Genomic DNA, 20,365 nt, shown 5'->3' with positions numbered 1-20,365 from the left:
CATCGACTCCGCCTAGGCTTCTCGCTCCAGTGGAGTACCAGAGTCGACGGGAGAGCACTCAGCAGTCGATTTATCACGTCTTCACTACCTTCGCTCCGGAAGGAAGCGTAGACACGCCCTTAGTGTGGGTACGTCTACACTGCAGCTGGGAGTGTGCTTCCCAGCTTGGGCAGATGGACACACGATAGCTAAAAGTGGCAGTGTAGCCGAGCATAGCGTGAGTAGTGGCTCAAGCTAACCACCCGGGTCCAAGGTGGGTTTGTACTCAGGCGGCTAACCCAAGCTGCCACCTGTGCTATCCCTGGCTACTCTACTATTTTTAGCACTTTCTGGGGCAGAGCTAGTGCTCCCAGCTGCAGTGTAGACACACCCCAAGAATCTGTATGATGCCCAGCACAATGAGGTTATGATCTCTGCAGGGCAGAAAGTTAAGCGCATACCTAAGTCTTTGGAGGATCGGGCTCTACGTATCGTAAGTTATTCATTATAATCTTCCTACCAGAGGGCAGATGACTAGACTTTGTGCCTGGGCTAGTAAATTCTGCAAGACTAGCAAATGATGTCGAATAAATTAGATTTAATAAAAACAATTAATAAAAAAATAAGTTATAAGTAACAGAAGACTTTTTTCCTTATTTCAAGTAGCCAGTGTCTAATAGCTGAAAGCATCAAAACACACATCAAAAATCTAGTACAATTGCATTTAAACAGGACCTTCAAGACGCACACTTTTTTAAAACAAGCTCACTGAAATCCATTTTATTCTATTTAATGTTGATTATCTTTAGGAGGATGAATTTTCAAAGGGTGATGTGGCAGTTTTATATAAGTCCCTTGTTTAACAATGTTTGTACATGGGAATGTTTTCGGACATCTTTTCAAAATCTTCCCCAGACACATGGCGTTTAAAATGCAACTCAAATATATCCATTGTCACAATATTTTTCTTACTCTGATAAAGAATTTCTTCTTGAGACTTTGTGGTCACATTTGTTGGAGACAAGGTATTATTGCCCAGTGGTGCAGCTGTCGTCATCTTGATTCCAGCTAGACAAAGAAAGAAGAATGATTTTAAAAAAACAAACACACACACACTGAAATTGCTACTGTCAGCACTCATTTGAGATAACTGGACAATTATCCATCAGATATTTGGGTCTTAACCAAGAGCCAGATTGTAATCACCTTACACCATGAATAGTTCTATTGAAATGAATGAACCAATTGCAGAGTAAAGTACTGTACCATGCATGGAATTTTGGCCCCACTCCTGCCATGGGGAGTCATGGGCACCAGTGAAGTCCATGGCAAGATTTCACCCAGTGTGAGTAAGGATACTCTTCGAACCCCAAGTAAGCTATTCACCTTAAAATGTACAGTGCTCAGCACTGCTGACACACGGAATAAAGTAAGCAAATTCCATGCATGCCAAAGGTGCAATTTTACCATTCCACAGAACTGAGTTTCAGAGGAGAAACATTGGCATAAATTGGAAACAAGCGGCAACAGGCAACCAAACTACAAAGACAGTGAGTCTCGAAGTCCACGTTGCAGTTTGGCCTAGAACTCCTGATAATTGGAATAGCAAAAGAATCAGGCCATAACCTTGGCACAGTGACAATTCTGACCTTGAAAGTGGAAAACACAGGAGGGTTCTCTATTATCATGAACAATTGTATTCTGCAGTAGTTGTCCAAACCACTACCGCTTGAAATAGTGATACTGCAATCTTTAGGACTTTGTTTTGCATATAAAGGGAGAACAACTGGAAAAGAATAGAAGATTCTCATATATGCCATACACAGTATTACATTCCTCATTGATTTGCACCAATGACTGGGAGACTCAGGGCACGTCTACACTACGGAGCAAAGTCGACCTAAGTTACGCAACTCCAGCTACATGAATAACGTAGCTGGAGTTGACATATCTTAGGTTGACTTATTGTAGTGTCTACACCACGCTGGGTCAATGGGAGAAACTCTCCCATCGACTTACCTTATGGTTCTCGTTCCAGTGGGGTACCGGAGTCGACGGGAGAGCAACTGGCGGTTGATTTAGCGGGTCTTCACTAAAACTGCTAAATCGACCCCCAGTGGATCGATCGCCACATGTCGATCCCCCAGTTAGTGGAGACGAGCCCTCAGTCAGGAGTACTAAATTTTGTGATTCAGTAAATGAACAAAGAGGCTATTTTAAAAAGGCTACTGCATCCGCAAATGTACTTTGACAATTGTGTCAATTTTGATTATTTGTGATAAATCTCTGTAGTAAACATTCCATAATGTCAATGAAGCCTTAGGAGATTTCGCCCCACTAAATCTTTGCTGACAAGTGAGGTAAAGCGAGATTTGTGAGAATGATTAGGTTTGGGGTTGGCAAACAGGAGAATGCATGAGATTCTACAGCATGTATCTATGATAATAAGTAAAATACTTTGCACTCTCTCTCTTTTAGAGTTTTCCGAGGGGAGGGGGAAGAAAAAAACCTTTATGCCAAAGGAAGATTTAAATCATCAAATTACTTTCTTCATCCTAGGTGGAAAAAAAACCATGACTGTAATTAAATCACATTGCAGTCAATTATGATCCCACAGATGGCACATCCCACAACAGAGCCACAATGGCAAAGTGAAATGAGGTACGCAATCCAGCCCACCCTTACTAATGCATCTGAAGTGGGACAGGACATGTGTGTGACTGGATCGATTGTGGGAGTTTGGTTTGCTTCTTCTTTCTACTTCATGTGGTAGCATTCTCAGGGAAAACATATAGCCTGTACATGTTAATGTAGGAAACGCTTTATAGCCCTGTCAGCGTTCTGTGTGTTACTAGTAACCTTAGCCATTAAAATAATCCTTCAACAGTGGAAGGATCCGAACACCACTTCATAGAGACCACAAAATCTATTTCAACTCTTTGATTTAAAGATATAATGCCCTCCAACCTATCACGATTAAATCATTCCTCAGTGCTTGATGCTTGGGCTGAATCTTGTCTATACTGATCAGGAGTGTGCCTTACTCGTTTTCTTACACTCCACTGAGATATTGTACACTTTATGGGCAAGTTCTTGGTATCTGTTTGCTTTGTGTCATGTAAAATTAAAGCTAACCCAGAGCCCAATATAGGGCTTTTTTAAATGGAGAGAAACCAACTGGTGAGATGGGGAAAATGATAAGTTGCACAGCTTTACCACACACTCAACCAGCCAGCTAACAAGTAAAGACAAATGCTAATCTAGGACTATCTTGGCCACTGAGGCTCCTTGAAGATCTCTCTCTCCCCTTCCCACACTATCCTCGAAAAGCTTTGCGGAAGCAGAATCTACCAAAGAAAGAAACTGCAAACACCAGGTGCAGTTTCTGGGAAGAGAAGCGAGGTCATGACTGGAATCGCCTTTGCTGGGGCTGGGTTCCATCTCTCAGGAAAAAACTGGGACATAATTGAGTCTCCACCCATGAGGCCAGGAGTTAACTCACATTTTTGCCTTGACAACAATCCTTTATACTGCTACAGCACCTTTCATCTGTGGGGCTTGATCGCATCATTGTAAAACCATAGATCCACTTCTGCCCCCTTCCTTACCTCCTGAAAGCAGAGGTCAGGTTTGCCATCGTTAACAGAGTAGGAGGCTGTACAGCCTGCTGCGTTTGTGGTCAACTGTGGCATCATGCGGAACGCAAATCCCTGAACCTGGGTCTTGGCAGGAGCTCTTCCTGCCACTGAAGGAAGAGGAATGAAAAGGGCAATGGTAAAAGGGGCTGGGCAGCAGGCTTAGAGAGACCGTCAACACGTGGTCATTGTTCTGTGGGTGCATGGAGAACATACTGAACTGACACAGTATTCGGTCGACAAGTTGTCACTGGGTGCCAGGAGCTAGGGAGCTCACGATCACCATGGGAACCTACGGGGCATGTATGCTCCCCAGCACACAGCTGACTGTGGTTCTCCTAGTCTGCTATCCCAGCGATGCACTGGGCCACGAGAAGGCAATGAAGCACAACGGCAGTACCCTGGATTGTGTATATAGACCTGGCGGACAAGGGCTGCTGTTGTCATCTATGATAGAAATAGGTATCAATCATTTCCTGCAAATAGACGATCATGCCTTTGATGGATAACTTTTTATGTATGCCATGTTTTGAGAGGGGTGGGGGATGGAGATTTGTATTAATACTGCATTGAGCTGGCATCCATGTGTGTGTTACATCCCTTTCTGCTTAATGGAATCAGAATGGTTAAACTTTATAGCATATGCCCTATACTGCTAGCAGCTAATAGCTATTCTCCTTTAGTAGTTAAATAATGAGAATCTGGACCAAGATTATGAAACCTGGAGCCTAGAGTTAGGCTCCTAAGTAAATGATCTTTAAAAGTATGAAGCACCAGGCTCAACGGGAGCTGCTGGATTCTCAGACATTTTGAAAATTAGGCCACTTGAGAGCCTAAATAGAGATTTAGGAGCCTAACTTTAGGCACGTAAGGTGAAATCCTGGCCCCAATAAAGTTCATGGCAAAACTCCCAGTGACTGCGACGGGGCCAGAATGTCACTCTGATTTTTGAGAACCTTGGCCTTTGGCTGGTGGAGCCGGAGGATCTGAGTTCTGTCCTTATTAAGTACTAATTGGCTAGTCTGTGCACCACAGTGAGAGCTCATAGTTATGGATTTGTTACAATAGTAAAGAATTCTATTAATAGTTTTTTTAATAAACTGAGAATGGGAATTCAGAAAGTTACTGGCAGAGGGGAAGCCGGCGGCTGCTTTTTCCAATGTTTGCCCCAGCGCGAAAAGTTAGAATCGCAAGGTTGTTTCAATCAAATGGTTCAACTCTCTTTGGTCCAAAAAAAAAAAAAAAAATGAAAATAACTCTGTCCCAGAATCCATAACTGGGTCATTCTGCTCTGACTGAATGGTTCCTTTGTGTAACCAAGGCCAAGTTACTTTTGTAACATGATGATTTAGTCTGGTCATAGATCTTTTCACCCTGAAAGAAGGATTTTGGATCAAAAGCTCCCCCAGTCCTTGTCCATGGAGTTTTGTAGAGAATTTGCAACTCTTCTGCTAAAACCTGACAGCTCAGTGTCACAAAGATAGCGTAAATTCTCCACAAAGCTGCATTTGTCATCACCCACTGCCCCCCATTTCCATTTCAATTAAAGCTGTTGCTTAGCACTATGTGCCTGTTTAATGAGAAACCTGCACAAGGCATCTCAGGCATTTGCTTTGCTCTCATTTCAGGATGAAAGCCCTCAGAGCATGGTGGGAGTCAGGCATTACAGCTGGGGGGAAGCTGAGCAAATATTTCCTTAAGGGCCCGACTCAGGAAAAGTCATGCCCAGCTTTCACCAACTAGCAGACTGTTCATGACTACAGAAACACACGTTTCAGGGCCTTCGGAGTGCAGACCGGATGGGTAATTTTCTTGGACGGTGTGCCAAGAAATGCCAAACAATCGCCCATGAGAGAGGGTTGGACATTTCGAAGGATTGGTAACAGGATCTTGCATCTGTCAGTTCTTGGTCACTAGTTCAAATCCATACCAGTAATTTACCAACTGGCCACTCAATCTGCCTAGGGTAAATAGAGGGCTGCTGGTGTACAGGCATTTATGGGGCCAAATTCATCTGTGATCTAAGTGAGTGAAACGCCATTGTGGACAATGGGATTGTGCTTGTTTAGAGCAGGGATGAATTTTATCTACGGGCCACAGCTGGCTTTCAAACAATCATACCAAGGACTCCGTGTGAAAATAAAGTTATGTCATAACTTCGTTTCCATATTGCTACCATAAACCTGCTGAACATACAGGTTGTAAATCCTGTTGGAGAGGTACAGTATTCTGAGCACAGGAGTGGGAGCGAGCAACTCTGGGGGGCTAATTCCGGTCTGCCAGAGTGTCTTGGAGAAGCCTCTCTGCTTAGTTTCCCAGCTGTGAAACAGGGAAGAGTTCTACTGAGTTGCACAATTGGGTGTCATCCATCCAGTCCCAACTTCTGGCAGTCAGAGGTTTAGGGACACTCAGAGCATATGGCTGTATCCCTGACCATCTTGGCTAATAGCTATTGATTTCTAGCCACTTAATCTCTAGACCACACTGGCCCATAATATATGATCTAAACACCACTGAATTTAACGGGAATCTTTCCCTCGACTTTAGGTCCTAATCCAAAGCTCACTGATTTGTCTATAAAGTGCTTTGAAGATGAATAGCACTGGGTAGATGCTATGTAACAGGCGTTCTATGGTTTGCACTATTATCAACATTCATTTTAAATGCTCTCTTCACTACACACACAAGACTGTACCTCATTTTGTACATGCACACACCTGTCTGGGTTCCTGAGTGCTGCTAATTATGTGTAATTCTACAGATAAAAAGGGACCACAGATTGTCAAAATATTTCCAGATATTCATTAGGTGGATGCAAACATAACCAGCAGAGTGAAGCCCCTGGAACGTTTCCATTTAACTCACCTTTGTAGACACAGTACATCGGTTGTTTTGGCAACTGACTGCAATCTATCCATTTATAAAACCTTCCCTGTTCCCCTCAGCCCCAGCATTGCAAGCTGAACGGACATGCTCATCTACCAGAGCTTCAGGGTTGGAGCTAACCAGCCAAACAGCTAGTGCTACTTCGTGAAACACCTGGTGAGGACAGAAGAGGGCGGTGGGGAAATATATAGGGTTTGTTTGCATGCTTCCATAAGAGCTTAAGTTCGAGAGCTGACTTCCTGCTATGGAAAGGCAGGTGCTGCTTAGAGAGAGATGCAGACTTCAGCACTTAGCAACCCAGGAAAAGGGTGTCATGATGTCAGACACTAACAGTGGAAAGGTTCAAGAGTGCCTGTTGGCTCCAGTCCCTATTTAAAACGCTGTGCTATAGCCAGACATTCAGCTGGATATCAAAGTAGCCATTTTATCTGTATTACCTGCAAAAATATTTATACTTTGTAGCAGCTGCGGTCTGGGGATCTCAAAGCACAATGGGTTAATCTTTCCAGCTCCACTGCGTGCTTGTTAATAACCTCATCTAACATGTGGGGAAACCTGAAGCTGAGAATTAGTGACCTCAGTTGTGCTGCTGGTCACAGGGTTGAGAAGAACATGAGAAGTGCTGACTTCCGGATTTGCTACTCGGGAGCTTCCCCCTGCTCCCACTAATATCAATGGGGCAAGATCAAGCACTTAAGAATGGCCATACTGCATCAGACCAATGGTCCACCTGGCCCAGTATCCTGTCTCTGATAGTAACTGGCGCCAGATGCTTCAGAAGGAGTGAACAGAACAGGGTTATTTATCGAGTGAGCTACCCGCTGTCATCCAGTCGCTGCTTCTGGCAGTCAGGACACCCAGAGCATGGGGCTGCGTCCCTGACCATCTTGGCTAACAGCTATTGATTTCTAGCCACTTAATCTCTAGACCACACTGGCCTGTAATATGTGATGAAAGAAAACCACTGAAAGCATTAGACCAAGCTAAACAGTAGTCTGTGTGACTGTGTTAATAAAGAAAACTGGATCAATGGCCATGTCACAGCTGGTAGGAAGGCAAACATTCTCCATAACTTTCAATCAGATTTAGGCTCCTACGTGTCTAAATCACTTCTGAGAATGGGATTTGGCTCCTTTACATGGGTACTTTCCACATTATAATCAGAGCTGTTGAAGCAGTGCAGTCTAGGAAGCAACACTTTTAATGTGATTGAACTGAAATCATTTATAGCTGCACCCCTGCAAGAGCAAAGGGGGCTCCAGGAAGCTAAAGATGGGGGGGGTGTCTCCCTCACCCCATTGATCAGTAAGCAGGGAGCATTAGTCACAATGCATACAGGCTAAGATTTGCAAAGGAGCCTAGGAGAGTTATGCACTCAAATCAATTAGAGGTTGGTGTTTTTCATTTCCATAGGCCCACTGAAAGCCCCAGCCCCACACGTTCAGTCAATCCTGGCTGTTGGGCGGCCAATGAGAAATGAGTTCAGCGAGTCTCAGTCCAATTCCCTATAGAAAGGTGCCCACGTCACAAATTCACCGCCACGCTTGACCCTCCACCAGAAAGGCCAAGGACTCAACTGGCTGTAGAAACCAAACTACCCTCTCCCCTCTAGGTCAGGGCTGGGGCTGGAAGTGTTTGGTGGATAACCAGGCTTTTGTCTCCGTCAACCCACTACCTTTCAGAAGCAGCCGCATTCACTGGCAGGCAGCGCTGACGTTCAGCATTATTGCCTAAGGAGCTCTCCCCTGGGTTACAGGTTTTATCCTCTTAGAGGGAATCGATCAGGTGTTCGTGGCAAGATCCAACAATGTAGAGGGGGGAAAAGAGGTTTCTAAAAAACATCACAAAATCCATTTTTTTCCCCCATAAACCGATAGGCCATCTAACTGCCCGTTCAATCCTGCACCACCACCCCCCCCCGAACAATTTACAACAACAAAACCCGCCATAACAGCTGGGCCCGCTGCCCAAGTTTTAAGGCAAAATAAAAACACGATGTGCTTCAGTGAAGTAATGCACCTGAATTTACCTTGGGAGGATCTCCGGAGAGAAGAGGAAAAAATAAAAATAAAAAAAAAAAATCGAGGCTCAGATTAGCCTGCAGGAGCGATTGCATAAGTGTGGCTTCAGGCAAACAATACAACTATGTATTAAGTGTTTGCCCTGATGTCAGACCAGCGCCTTTACATGAGCATTTGTGTCTCTCAGGCTCTGGCATGAAGCCCTCCAGGTTTAGCCTTGTTAAACACACATTAAGGAGCACTTCATTTCCTTGCTGAGGCAGAGTGATAATCACATTAAACTACAGGTGGTTTCTGCATCCAGCAACAGCAGTGGCATTAAAAAAAACAAACAAACAAAAAACCAAAACCCACCTGTACAGCCTGAGGACAAGAGCCAGCAAAGCACTGAAAGTCCTCAGCTCCTATTTGATCAATCATCCTGCAGCCTCTGACCCAAGTTCTGCTGTACGAGCCCACAGCCAGGGCCTGACTATCCCCTTTCTTGGTTTAAATCGTTATTATGGATGGGATTTTCAAAAGGAGCCCAGCACGCAAATTTCATGGAGAGTTGGGCCCCCAATTCCCTTAGGTTCTCTTGAAAATCCCAGTCCTCAGTAGTAATATTTGAACATCTGAAGTAGCTGAGGGCGCGCCTTTGAAATCCATCTGGTGCTTTTCTAATGCCCACCTCACCATAATTGCTAGACACAACAGCAGTGGTTCTCAAACTTTTATATTCATGGACCACTTGAAAATTGCTGAGGGTCTCGGCGGACCACTTAATGATCTTTCCAAATGTTGTTTGTACCGTTAGCCAACTACTGTAAAGGGCTTTGGATAAAACCCGTAATAATAAACAATGTTTTTTTGTTCTACAGATAAAAGCACACAACTCCTATTTTAATATCAGTAGTCTAATCTTTCTAATGTGATGGATGTGCCCTCTCTCCTCCGCCGCGGCAGCCCCCGAGCTGGGGCTGGGAGGGAGGGGGTCTCTCACCCGCCACAGAGCTGGGGCTGGGATAGAGGGCCATCTCTCCCCAGCAGCCGCAACCCTGGAGCTGGGGAAAGTCACCTCTTTCTCTGGCTGCCGCAGCCCTGTGCATCCCAAATTCCCCCCACCCCCTCCTCTCACCCCACTGCCCCTTCCCAACTACCCCCTATTCCCCCCAAGGCCACCACCTCACCTTGTGAGGTGCATCTTCTCCAGGGTCCATGCCCCTAATTAGTGGAGCCATGCCTCCGTGGCTCCATTAATTAGGTGGGTGGCCCTTCATTTTCTCATGTGTGGCCACCCAGGCGCGCACCTTAGAGGGAAACTATCCGCGGACCACCTGGGTGGAGCTCGCAGACCACAGTTTGGGAACCACTGCACCACCGATATCGTTGAGAGAGACATCTATTCCATCTGATCACGCACCAAGCTCTTGCTGCTCTTCATGTAGAGCTACTTTCTAGGGAGATCAAATCGGGCAGGTTGCCCTCTAGAGGGTTACCTAAGAGAAAAGGAGTGATGGTAAAAGACAAAGGAATAGGGGTGGGAGCTGGGGTGTTTTGACACAGAGACTGAAGTGCTGCCGAGGAATCCACTCTAGTCTCCCTCTCACACCAGATCCACAGCATAAAGGGCCTGATCCAAAGAAATCAGCTGCATTCTGGGATGGGCAATTCCCAGGAGGATGTATGGTAGATGGAGGTTGTCACGGGAAAGGCCCAGTTTGGGCATCATGCACCCAGTCTGCAGAGGTGCTCAGTGCCCTCAACTCTCCTTGGAATCTACGGGAACCTCACTGTTAAAAAAAAAAAAAAAATCATCAGGCCACAGGTTGTCTAAAGCTGGGCTCCCAAAACGAGGATGCATCCAAAAGAAGAGGCCACTTCTGAAAACTTGGGCTCAGTTGACTTGCCCAAGGCCATTGACGGAGTCAATGTCACAACCAGGATTGGAACGCAGGATTCCCAGTTCCCTGCGTCTGTCTAAAGCACTGAACCACACACTCTGCCCCTTCCTCCCTGTGTGAATACATGCTCTTTATTCTTAACCTATACGATAGTAGCACCTGGAAGGCCCAGCTGAGATCAGGGCCCCATTGCGCCAGGCTCTGTACGTACATACAGTAAGAGACAGTCCCTGCCTTGAGTTAACAAGCTAAATAGACGAGACAGAAAGGGTGGGAGAATGGAAACATCATCCCCATTTGACAGGTGGGAACCGAGGCAGAGCTGCCTGGCTGCACCTCCGCCAGCAACAGCAAGGACGGGGAGCTGCTTGCGGAGACGGGGAGCCGCCCGGGGTGCTAGAAATAGGTGAAGAAGAAAGAGGTTCTTTCTAGCTGTTGGCACTGCAGGTCCCTGTAATGAAATGGGTCCCTACACAATTATCCACTGTCCCATGTTGGTAGGCTAGGTAGAACAGGGCCATCTCAGCGGGCGCACCAGGAAGCACCGAACCTGATGGGAGCCTAATTCCAGACACACAGGGTTAGAACCCCCATGGTCTCATCCCTTCAGCCACGCTCCTCACCTCCTGCATCTGACCTGTGGGCAGGCCAAGACCCTGCCTCCTCCTCAGCCCCTTTTGTGCCCAAAGAGGCCCAGCAAGGCCCTACTGTCAGCAGAGCATGGAGCGTGCGAAAGCGGAGCAGGAACTGCATCATGGAAGGATGGTTTTGGTGAAGGTGCTTGGTGGTCCCTTGGAGACCAGGTTTCTATTCTTGGCTCTGCCTCTGATTTCCTGTGTGACCTTGGGCGAGGCCTTCATTCCTCAGCCATCACACAGGGATGATGATAAGCCATTTGCAGTAATGGGGGCCATAAAGAAATATCTGGAAAGAGAATGAAAGTCTAAAAAGAGATTCAAAGGGTGGGGAAGGAGAATTTCTGGTACCCTTCCCCCACACACAACTGATCATCCATGCAGGGCCCAGGTGCAATCTGGCCCGTAGTTTTTATTAGTGAACTGCTACTGGTGTATAGATCACAGAACTTTGATCTTCTGTAGACCCTGTAAAAAAGAAGTCGTAATTCAAAAGCATTTCCTCCATATTTAATAAATGTATAAACTGTTTCTACTAATTGCAAGCCCAATAAAATGCAGCAGGGGTACCTTTTACTTCCTATGATGCTTTGATGCCAACCAAACCCATGCACAGATATAGCAGGCTTTAATCTATGGCTCTACCTACCTACATATCCACCCAACAATTTACAACACACGGGATACATTTCTGAGTGCCATCAACTTCAGCTGAAGTTAGTTAGCCCAGTCCTGGAAGGTCCTAAGTATCTTGAACTCGCACTGCAGTCAATGGCTGTTGAGGGCCCTCAGAAGCTCAGAGCAGCTGCTCAGCACCTTGCAGGATCAGGGCTTCATTCTCTTTCCAAACATCTCCCTCGGTACTTGTACGGAACTCAGTAACATAGTATTTGAGTTCATCATAAACAACGAATTTAGCCTCATGCAACCTTTGGGAGGTCTCCCTATACTAGCTGAGGCAGCGAGGTACATTAAAAAACACTGAAGTGAGTTGAATTTATTATTATTATCATTAGCTAGCTAACTAGGTGACTGGAAAATGATGTGCGCTATTTTATGGCTTGAATGACTGAATTACATAACCCCCCCACCAATGCCCGTCACTAAGTCCGGTAATTTTGTCAAGTGTCCGTCGCGCAACGTGGTGGTGCTGACCCCTGGCTGGAAACTGAACCCAGATCTCCTGAGTTCGAGATCACCCTACAAAGTTCACACCGCTCAAATAAATATTCCTGCTGGGCCAAAGTGAGACTTCCACTGCCGAGATCAACTGTTCAAGGTGTCCATTGAGGCTGAGCTCAAATGCTTCGTGCTCAAAGATGATTGGGGAGGGGACCCTAACCTAAACTCCCAGTGAAAGTTAAAGCCAAGGCAGCATCCAAAGAAGAAAATCTACGCAGCTCAACAGCTCAATGTATGTTTGGCAACCTTATGGCGATACAGTAAGACAGGGCAGTAAACATTGACCAGAAACGGTGTGCTCGAAGGGTGGCATTGCCAGAAGGTTGAGTTACTTCATTGTTTCAGCCTAAAAATGATTCCTTTTTAAAAAAATACCTAGATCCCTGAATCTACCCCAAACTGCTTTTTAAACAAAACTGCCCATTTACATGGAATGCCTGAATGATGGATCAGACATCAGCAGAGACCTGGGAACAATTATACAGTGTATTCCTGAAAGGAATGTTAGAGGGTTTCCTTTATTGTCAACACTTTTTAATTAAAAGGCCCCTTTACAACAGTGCCTCGCTTGTCCACCCGCACTGTACATTTTTAAGTTATGACTGGACACATGAGAAGCATTACACCAAGCACCCATCAACAGCAATTCAGACTTGGCAAATGAGACTTAGGTAGTTTCTAATGTAAAAAGCCTTATCCGAATCATAGGGGGAAATGCAACAGAGAATTTAGCCTTTTTATAGCAAAAGGGTTCTTTGCTCTCCCCAGAACATGGAGGGAACATCTACAGTAGGGTTATCCTGGAGAATCCAGCTAGTCTTTAATTAAAGGTGATGCCATGGGACGAAACCTCGAAGAATACATCCAATCAAAACTGGCGACCCTAATCTGCACAGAGCAGGTGGTATAATTTCCCACGGTACCTCGCTAGCATGCTAAAAATGAAATGTAGCCGTGGCAGCCTCAGAGGAAGGAGGGGCTAGCCACCCAAGTACAAACCTAGTGTCTTGAACAGGATGGTACCTGGGGTGGCTAGCTCCTCCCACCCCTTACGCTGCCGTGGCTACATTTATTTTTCGCATACCAGCTCAATCAGAGGAAGCCCTGCAACGTCTCCTTGAGCTGGAGTTGACACTTTCCAGCTCCAGCGTAGGTGCCCCCAAAGGAAGGAGTTCAAGTTCTAAGGGAAACGATGTACAGATTGCACACACAACCACTCCCAGCACGTCAGCAATTTTATACGAATAGTAACTTCATCAGAGGTTCTCAAAATGCTTTAATTAAGCCCCACTGAGATGTAGACAACTATCCCCCGATTTCACACAGTGGGGAGGGTGGAGAGCCTAAGTCACTTGCTGATGGCTATTCAACAAGGTGGTGGCCTAGAACCCAGATGTCCTGACTCTAGGTCTTCCTCTACCCACCAGATCATGCTCCCACAGTGGGATCCTCGATGTGCGAGGCAGGCCTCCTCCGTGGTGAGGACGTCAGTGCCATTGACTTCAGGCTTTGGTCTCTAAAGAGGAGAGAATACAGACGTATGGCTTGAAGTTTCTTCCTTGTGCCAAATGAAAGAGCCAAGGGATTTCTCGCTGAGCGTGTGAATTCACTTTTCACGGACAATGTTCTTGCTCCGAGACAGATTATTGTGAGCCTGTTGTTCATAGTAACAAGTCCCCACAGAAAAATCAGCCCTGTGTGTTTCCATCAGAGCTAGGACCAGGCACGATGTGTGGATTTGGATCTAAAGCTGAGCAGCCCCAGAGCTTCGATCCAGTCTGTTGGCCTCAGCTCAAAAGCCCCTGCATGAGAAACGCTTTTTGTCTGTTTTCATGCCTGCCGTGCTGGAGGAAGGGTGTGTGTTCACGGCGTCGTCAGGAGACGTGTTAGAGACGCTTGCAGAAGGCCGGGAGGTGATTTTTCTTGGTAACCTAGATAAATATTTTTTTTCTAAACTTTATTCAGGGCACTGGATTTTCTGGCTGCGCAAACATAAGAATCTCTTTGACTTCCTTCATATCGCTCCTGGAGCTCAGAGGAGCTCCTTCAATAGTTAATTCAGCAACCAGAAGTTTGATTTAATTCCCATCATCTTTATGAGTGAGCAGATCTATGAAATGCAGGGGGCCTAGTCAGCAAAGATCAGATTGGGACGTGGCAGCGGGGGCTCTGTCGTTAATAAAAAACGAGCCAAAGTTTTACTTCCACTACCTGTTACCACAAATTTTGTGAATCAAGGCTCCAATCCTGCAAAAACTTAGGCACATGCTTAACTTTGAGCTTGGGAGCTGTCCCACTGACTTCAGTGGAATCACTCAATCACTTGGGCCTGATCCAAAGCCCATGGAAGGCAATGGAGAGACTCCAAATGTGTTAAAAGAAAAGGAGGACTCGTGGCACCTTAGAGACTAACAAATTTATTTGAGCATAAGCTTTTGTGAGCTACAGCTCACTCTATCAAGCATTCTTACAACTACAATACCCACCTGCTGAAGTGAAGAAACAGACTGACAGAGACAAAAGAGTACCCAGAAGTTACCTACGACAAGACAGGCCCAACAAAGAAATAACAGAACGCCACTAGCCATCACCTTCAGCCCCCAACTAAAACCTCTCCAATGCATCATCAAGGATCTACAACCTATCCTGAAGGACGACCCATCACTCTCACAGATCTTGGGAGACAGGCCAGTCCTTGCTTACAGATAGCCCCCCAACCTGAAGCAAATACTCACCAGCAACCACACATCACACAACAGAACCACTAACCCAGGAACCTATCCTTGCAACAAAGCCCGTTGCCAACTGTGTCCACATATCTATTCATCATAGGGCCTAATCACATCAGCCACACTATCAGAGGCTCGTTCACCTGCACATCTACCAATGTGATATATGCCATCATGTGCCAGCAATGCCCCTCTGCCATGTACATTGGCCAAACTGGACAGTCTCTATATAAAAGAATAAATGGACACAAATCAGACGTCAAGAATTATAACATTCAAAAACCAGTTGGAGAACACTTCAATCTCTTTGGTCACTCGATTACAGACCTAAAAGTTGCAATTCTTCAACAAAAAAACTTCAAAAACAGACTCCAACGAGAGACTGCTGAATTGGAATTAATTTGAAAACTGGATACAATTAACTTAGGCTTGAATAAAGACTGGGAGTGGATGGGTCATTACACAAAGTAAAACTATTTCCCCATGTTTATTCCCCCCCACACGCACACACTGTTCCTCAGATGTTCTTGTCAACTGCTGGAAATGGCCCACCTTGATTATCACTACAAAGGGTTCCCTCCCACCCTCTCGCTCTCCTGCTGGTAATAGCTCATCTTACCTGATCACTCTGTTACAGTGTGTATGATAACAGCCATTGTTTCTTGTTCTGTGTATTTTCCACAGTATGCATCCGATGAAGTGAGCTGTAGCTCACGAAAGCTTATGCTCAAATAAATTTGTTAGTCTCTAAGGTGCCACAAGTCCTCCTTTTCTTTTTGCGGATACAGACTAACATGGCTGCTATTCTGAAGCCTGTCAAATGTGTTAAGCGTTTGCAAGGTCAGAGACAAAACCAGCAACTCCAAAGGCATGGTAGGAATTCCTGGGAACTTGTGTGGACAGGCATGTGTCGTATACATAGGCCTTGTCTACACTAAAGGGAAAAGTCGATCTAAGCCACGCAATTTGAGTTAAGTGAATAGCGTAACTCAAATCGACGTAGCTTAGATCTACTTACCACGGGGTCCACACTACGCAACATCGATGGGAGACGCTCTACAGTCAACTCCCCTTACTCTTCTCGATCCGGTGGCGTACAGAAGTCGACAGGAGAGCGATCTGCTGTTGATTTAGCAGGTCTTCACTAGACTGCCAATGTATCGATCGCCGCACATCGATCCCCCGTTAAGTGTAGACAAGCCCATAGTGTGGGTGCGACCATAACCCAAATAATCATAGAATCATAGAATATCAGGGTTGAAAGGGACCCCTGAAGGTCATCTAGTCCAACCCCCTGCTCGAAGCAGGACCAATTCCCAGTTAAATCATCCCAGCCAGGGCTTTGTCAAGCCTGACCTTAAAAACCTCTAAGGAAGGAGATTCTACCACCTCCCTAGGTAACGCATTCCAGTGTTTCACCACCCTCATAGTGAAAAAGTTTTTCCTAATATCCAATCTAAACCTCCCCCACTGCAACTTGAGACCATTACTCCTCGTTCTGTCATCTGCTACCATTGAGAACAGTCTAGAGCCATCCTCTTTGGAACCCCCTTTCAGGTAGCTGAAAGCAGCTATCAAATCCCCCCTCATTCTTCTCTTCTGCAGGCTAAACAATCCCAGCTCCCTCAGCCTCTCCTCATAAGTCATGTGTTCTAGACCCCTAATCATTTTTGTTGCCCTTCGCTGGACTCTCTCCAATTTATCCACATCCTTCTTGTAGTGTGGGGCCCAAAACTGGAAACAGTACTCCAGATGAGGCCTCACCAATGTCGAATAGAGGGGAACGATCACGTCCCTCGATCTGCTCGCTATGCCCCTACTTATACATCCCAAAATGCCATTGGCCTTCTTGGCAACAAGGGCACACTGCTGACTCATATCCAGCTTCTCGTCCACTGTCACCCCTAGGTCCTTTTCCGCAGAACTGCTGCCTAGCCATTCGGTCCCTAGTCTGTAGCGGTGCATTGGATTCTTCCATCCTAAGTGCAGGACCCTGCACTTATCCTTATTGAACCTCATCAGATTTCTTTTGGCCCAATCCTCCAATTTGTCTAGGTCCTTCTGTATCCTATCCCTCCCCTCCAGCGTATCTACCACTCCTCCCAGTTTAGTATCATCCGCAAATTTGCTGAGAGTGCAATCCACACCATCCTCCAGATCATTTATGAAGATATTGAACAAAACCGGCCCCAGGACCGACCCTTGGGGCACTCCACTTGATACCGGCTGCCAACTAGACATGGAGCCATTGATCACTACCCGTTGAGCCCGACAATCTAGCCAGCTTTCTACCCACCTTATAGTGCATTCATCCAGCCCATACTTCCTTAACTTGCTGACAAGAATACTGTGGGAGACCGTGTCAAAAGCTTTGCTAAAGTTAAGAAACAATACATCCACTGCTTTCCCTTCATCCACAGAACCAGTAATCTCATCATAAAAGGCGATTAGATTAGTCAGGCATGACCTTCCCTTGGTGAATCCATGCTGGCTGTTCCTGATCACCTTCCTCTCATGCAAGTGCTTCAGGATTGATTCTTTGAGGACCTGCTCCATGATTTTTCCAGGAACTGAGGTGAGGCTGACTAGCCTGTAGTTCCCAGGATCCTCCTTCTTCCCTTTTTTAAAGATTGGCACTACATTAGCCTTTTTCCAGTCATCCGGGACTTCCCCGGTTCGCCACGAGTTTTCAAAGATAATGGCCAATGGCTCTGCAATCACAGCCGCCAGTTCCTTCAGCACTCTCGGATGCAACTCGTCCGGCCCCATGGACTTGTGCACGTCCAGCTTTTCTAAATAGTCCCTAACCACCTCTATCTCCACAGAGGGCTGGCCATCTCTTCCGCATTTTGTGATGCCCAGCGCAGCAGTCTGGGAGCTGACCTTGTTAGTGAAGACAGAGGCAAAAAATCATCTCGTAGTATCCTGTTTCATTCAGTCACACCTCCATGACCAGTATCTTGTCTCTAAGTTATATTTGCGTTATAACAACTTACATGAAAGAACTTACAATCTTAACTATATAGGCTTTCATTTCAACTGCCACCTCTTAGATAGTGACAGGTTCCATGCACTAGTTTCTAGCTTTACAAACTATCTGTACACGTTATCCAACGAATCATGTTGTCCAAAACTGAAATGCAGCCAATTTTGGGAACACAGCACCTATCTAACAGTGCACAGTGACCCTACATAAAAGTACTTTAGGACAGGAAGTGAAGGAGGATGCCACACCTACTTGAAACGGGGGCGGGGGGGGGAGAGAAAAAATCTGGAATGGTACAATGCAATCATCCACACTGGAATTTGGCTAGGTCTTTGGGCTAATACTACCAAAGTCCCCTTTGCAAAAGGATTGTACTAAAGGATCTTTAATGACAGGTGACGTGTGTAACGGATAGGGCAATTTCCTGCAATATCCTTGACAGAACTTATTGTATTAAGTGTATGTGTTATTGTGGGCTGGGAATGTACGTAACCTCTCTAGGGGGGAGATGTGGCAGATATAAAACCTAGCAGTTCAAAAGATTATATTGAAAACGTGCCAGTCAAATATGGACTCTAGGGATAAGTGGATTTCCTGGGGAATCCGTAGGGAGGAGTTAATGCAAATTCCCCAACTCTGGATGTGCAAAAACCCAGCCTTTTGAAGCTATGCCCTTAGGAGAGGCTCACTATCTGCTGATTACCTGTTTCAGAAAGCCAAGATTAAAGGCCTGAGCTGTATAAAGAAACAGCCAATCTGCCTGGCCTTTGTTCTGGTTCTGGATCTAAGATAGATGAACTTGTAGCCCCGGGGAAAAGCCAGTTGTGGGTTTTTGAAGGACTAAAACCTACCAGAACCCTAGGCTGGAGTTTGGGGTGGACACTGAGCAGGTTTGTAGGAACTTTTATTGTTTGAATACATGTTCTCTGCATTGAAACCTTAAGAATAAATGTGCTTGCTTAGAAGCAGCTGGATCGTAACTTGCAGTTGCTGGCAACATACTGGGCATAGCCTTCAGAGAGAAAGCAAAACAGACCCTGGCCTTTTAGGCAGTCTGGCTTGCTGGGTATATCACAGTGTAAGGCAGGGAGCTGGGCAGCCTTAAAACCCCTGGTCAGAGGGGAATGAGACAGGGCTCTCTGCCCAAGAGAGGTGACAGCTGGGATCCAGAAACCTAAAATGGGGGCCTTTCGTGGATCCTGGAGGGGGAATACCGGTGCAGTTGCCCTGACACTGTGGCTGCAAGGACCTCTTTTGCATGGGACATAAAATTATGGCACCTTCAACAGCATACAGCACCTTGCACACTGGTCTCTGATCCATGACTGGGGCCTTTCTGAGCGACTCTAGTTATTTAATCCTCTCCTCTGCAGTAGCTCCAGCATGGCACCGGGTGGATCCTGCCCCCTTGCACCCACTGAGGGTGAGCCAGGGTCTGCTGAACGTTGCTGGAGGCTGCTTGTTCCAACGTGAAGCTTAGAGCAGCTTGGGTTTCGACTCCAGCACGACATGCATGCAGAGCTGGGATTCCATGCCGCATGCGGTACTGATTTTGCAGGATTGATTGACGTAAGCGCTGTACCTACCTGGGGCGCGCCATTTGCTGAGCGGTGGCAACAGAGTTCACGGCTTCCGAAAGCTTTGCCCACCCAGTTTAACTGGCACAAGCATCTCTGCTTTACTCTGACCACTGCAGTGTGTGTCGTCCTCCCCCATTTCACAGATGGGGGAACAGAGGCCCAGAGAGGTGAAGGGACATGCCCAAGGCAGGAAGTCGCTAGCAAAGCTGGGAACAGAGGCCACCTCTCCTGACTCGCAGCCCTGCAGTTCATTCACCAGACCATCCTTCCTCCTCCAGAAGTGGAGCGAGTGGGGGGCAAGCCTGGGGCAAAACTGAAGGGGAGTCGGAGGCCTCTTTTGACTGTCTGATGCGCTGAGAGAGAGAGAGAGAGAGAACAGCAAGCTGCCTAGACCCAGGTCAGTTCTGCCCTCAGACACATCCCATGGGGTGCTGTGGCTCTGCCCGCGGGTTCTTGAGGGCCTGTTTTTGAAAGGGCATTTCTGGCTCCGTGCTATTGATAAAACAGCTCTTCTCTCCTGCTGTAAACAGAGGCAGAATCCTCTCGGACCAGGCGCACGGGGCTCAGGTTGAGAGAGGCAGGACCATTGTCCCCACCTGCAATAATCTCAGATGAAAGGAAGAGGGCTTGGCACTTGAAACAGCACAAACAAGCAGAACAAAAACACCTTACGCACTAGTCAGGGATCGCTAGTCGCTCCCAGACATGACGAGGAAATAGTTGGGGGCAGAATCAGAACCGGGGTGGTTTTAACTGAAGAGATGAGAATGAATCGTAAGAATCCCTGAGCAATTTACATGCAGTAGCTCAAGCTAGAAACATTAAACTCATGACTAGAGCCCGGGCTCC

General features: G+C 46.4%; 1 protein-coding gene across 1 annotated transcript in view; it reads right to left on the bottom strand.

The window, feature by feature from the left end:
- The window catches only part of LOC140900304 (calcipressin-3), an 81,545-nt gene that overhangs the window by 3,275 nt on the left and 57,905 nt on the right, over window positions 1-20,365 (bottom strand). Inside the window, exon 7 of the mRNA XM_073317407.2 lies at window positions 952-1,047. Within this exon, the coding sequence (XP_073173508.1) occupies window positions 952-1,047 (96 nt within the window). The remainder of the gene's footprint in view (window positions 1-951; window positions 1,048-20,365) is intronic.

Source organism: Lepidochelys kempii, chromosome 19 (genome assembly GCF_965140285.1).
Source record: "Lepidochelys kempii isolate rLepKem1 chromosome 19, rLepKem1.hap1, whole genome shotgun sequence".
Classification (NCBI taxonomy): domain Eukaryota; kingdom Metazoa; phylum Chordata; order Testudines; family Cheloniidae; genus Lepidochelys; species Lepidochelys kempii.
This window is presented reverse-complemented; position numbering and strand designations above follow the sequence as displayed.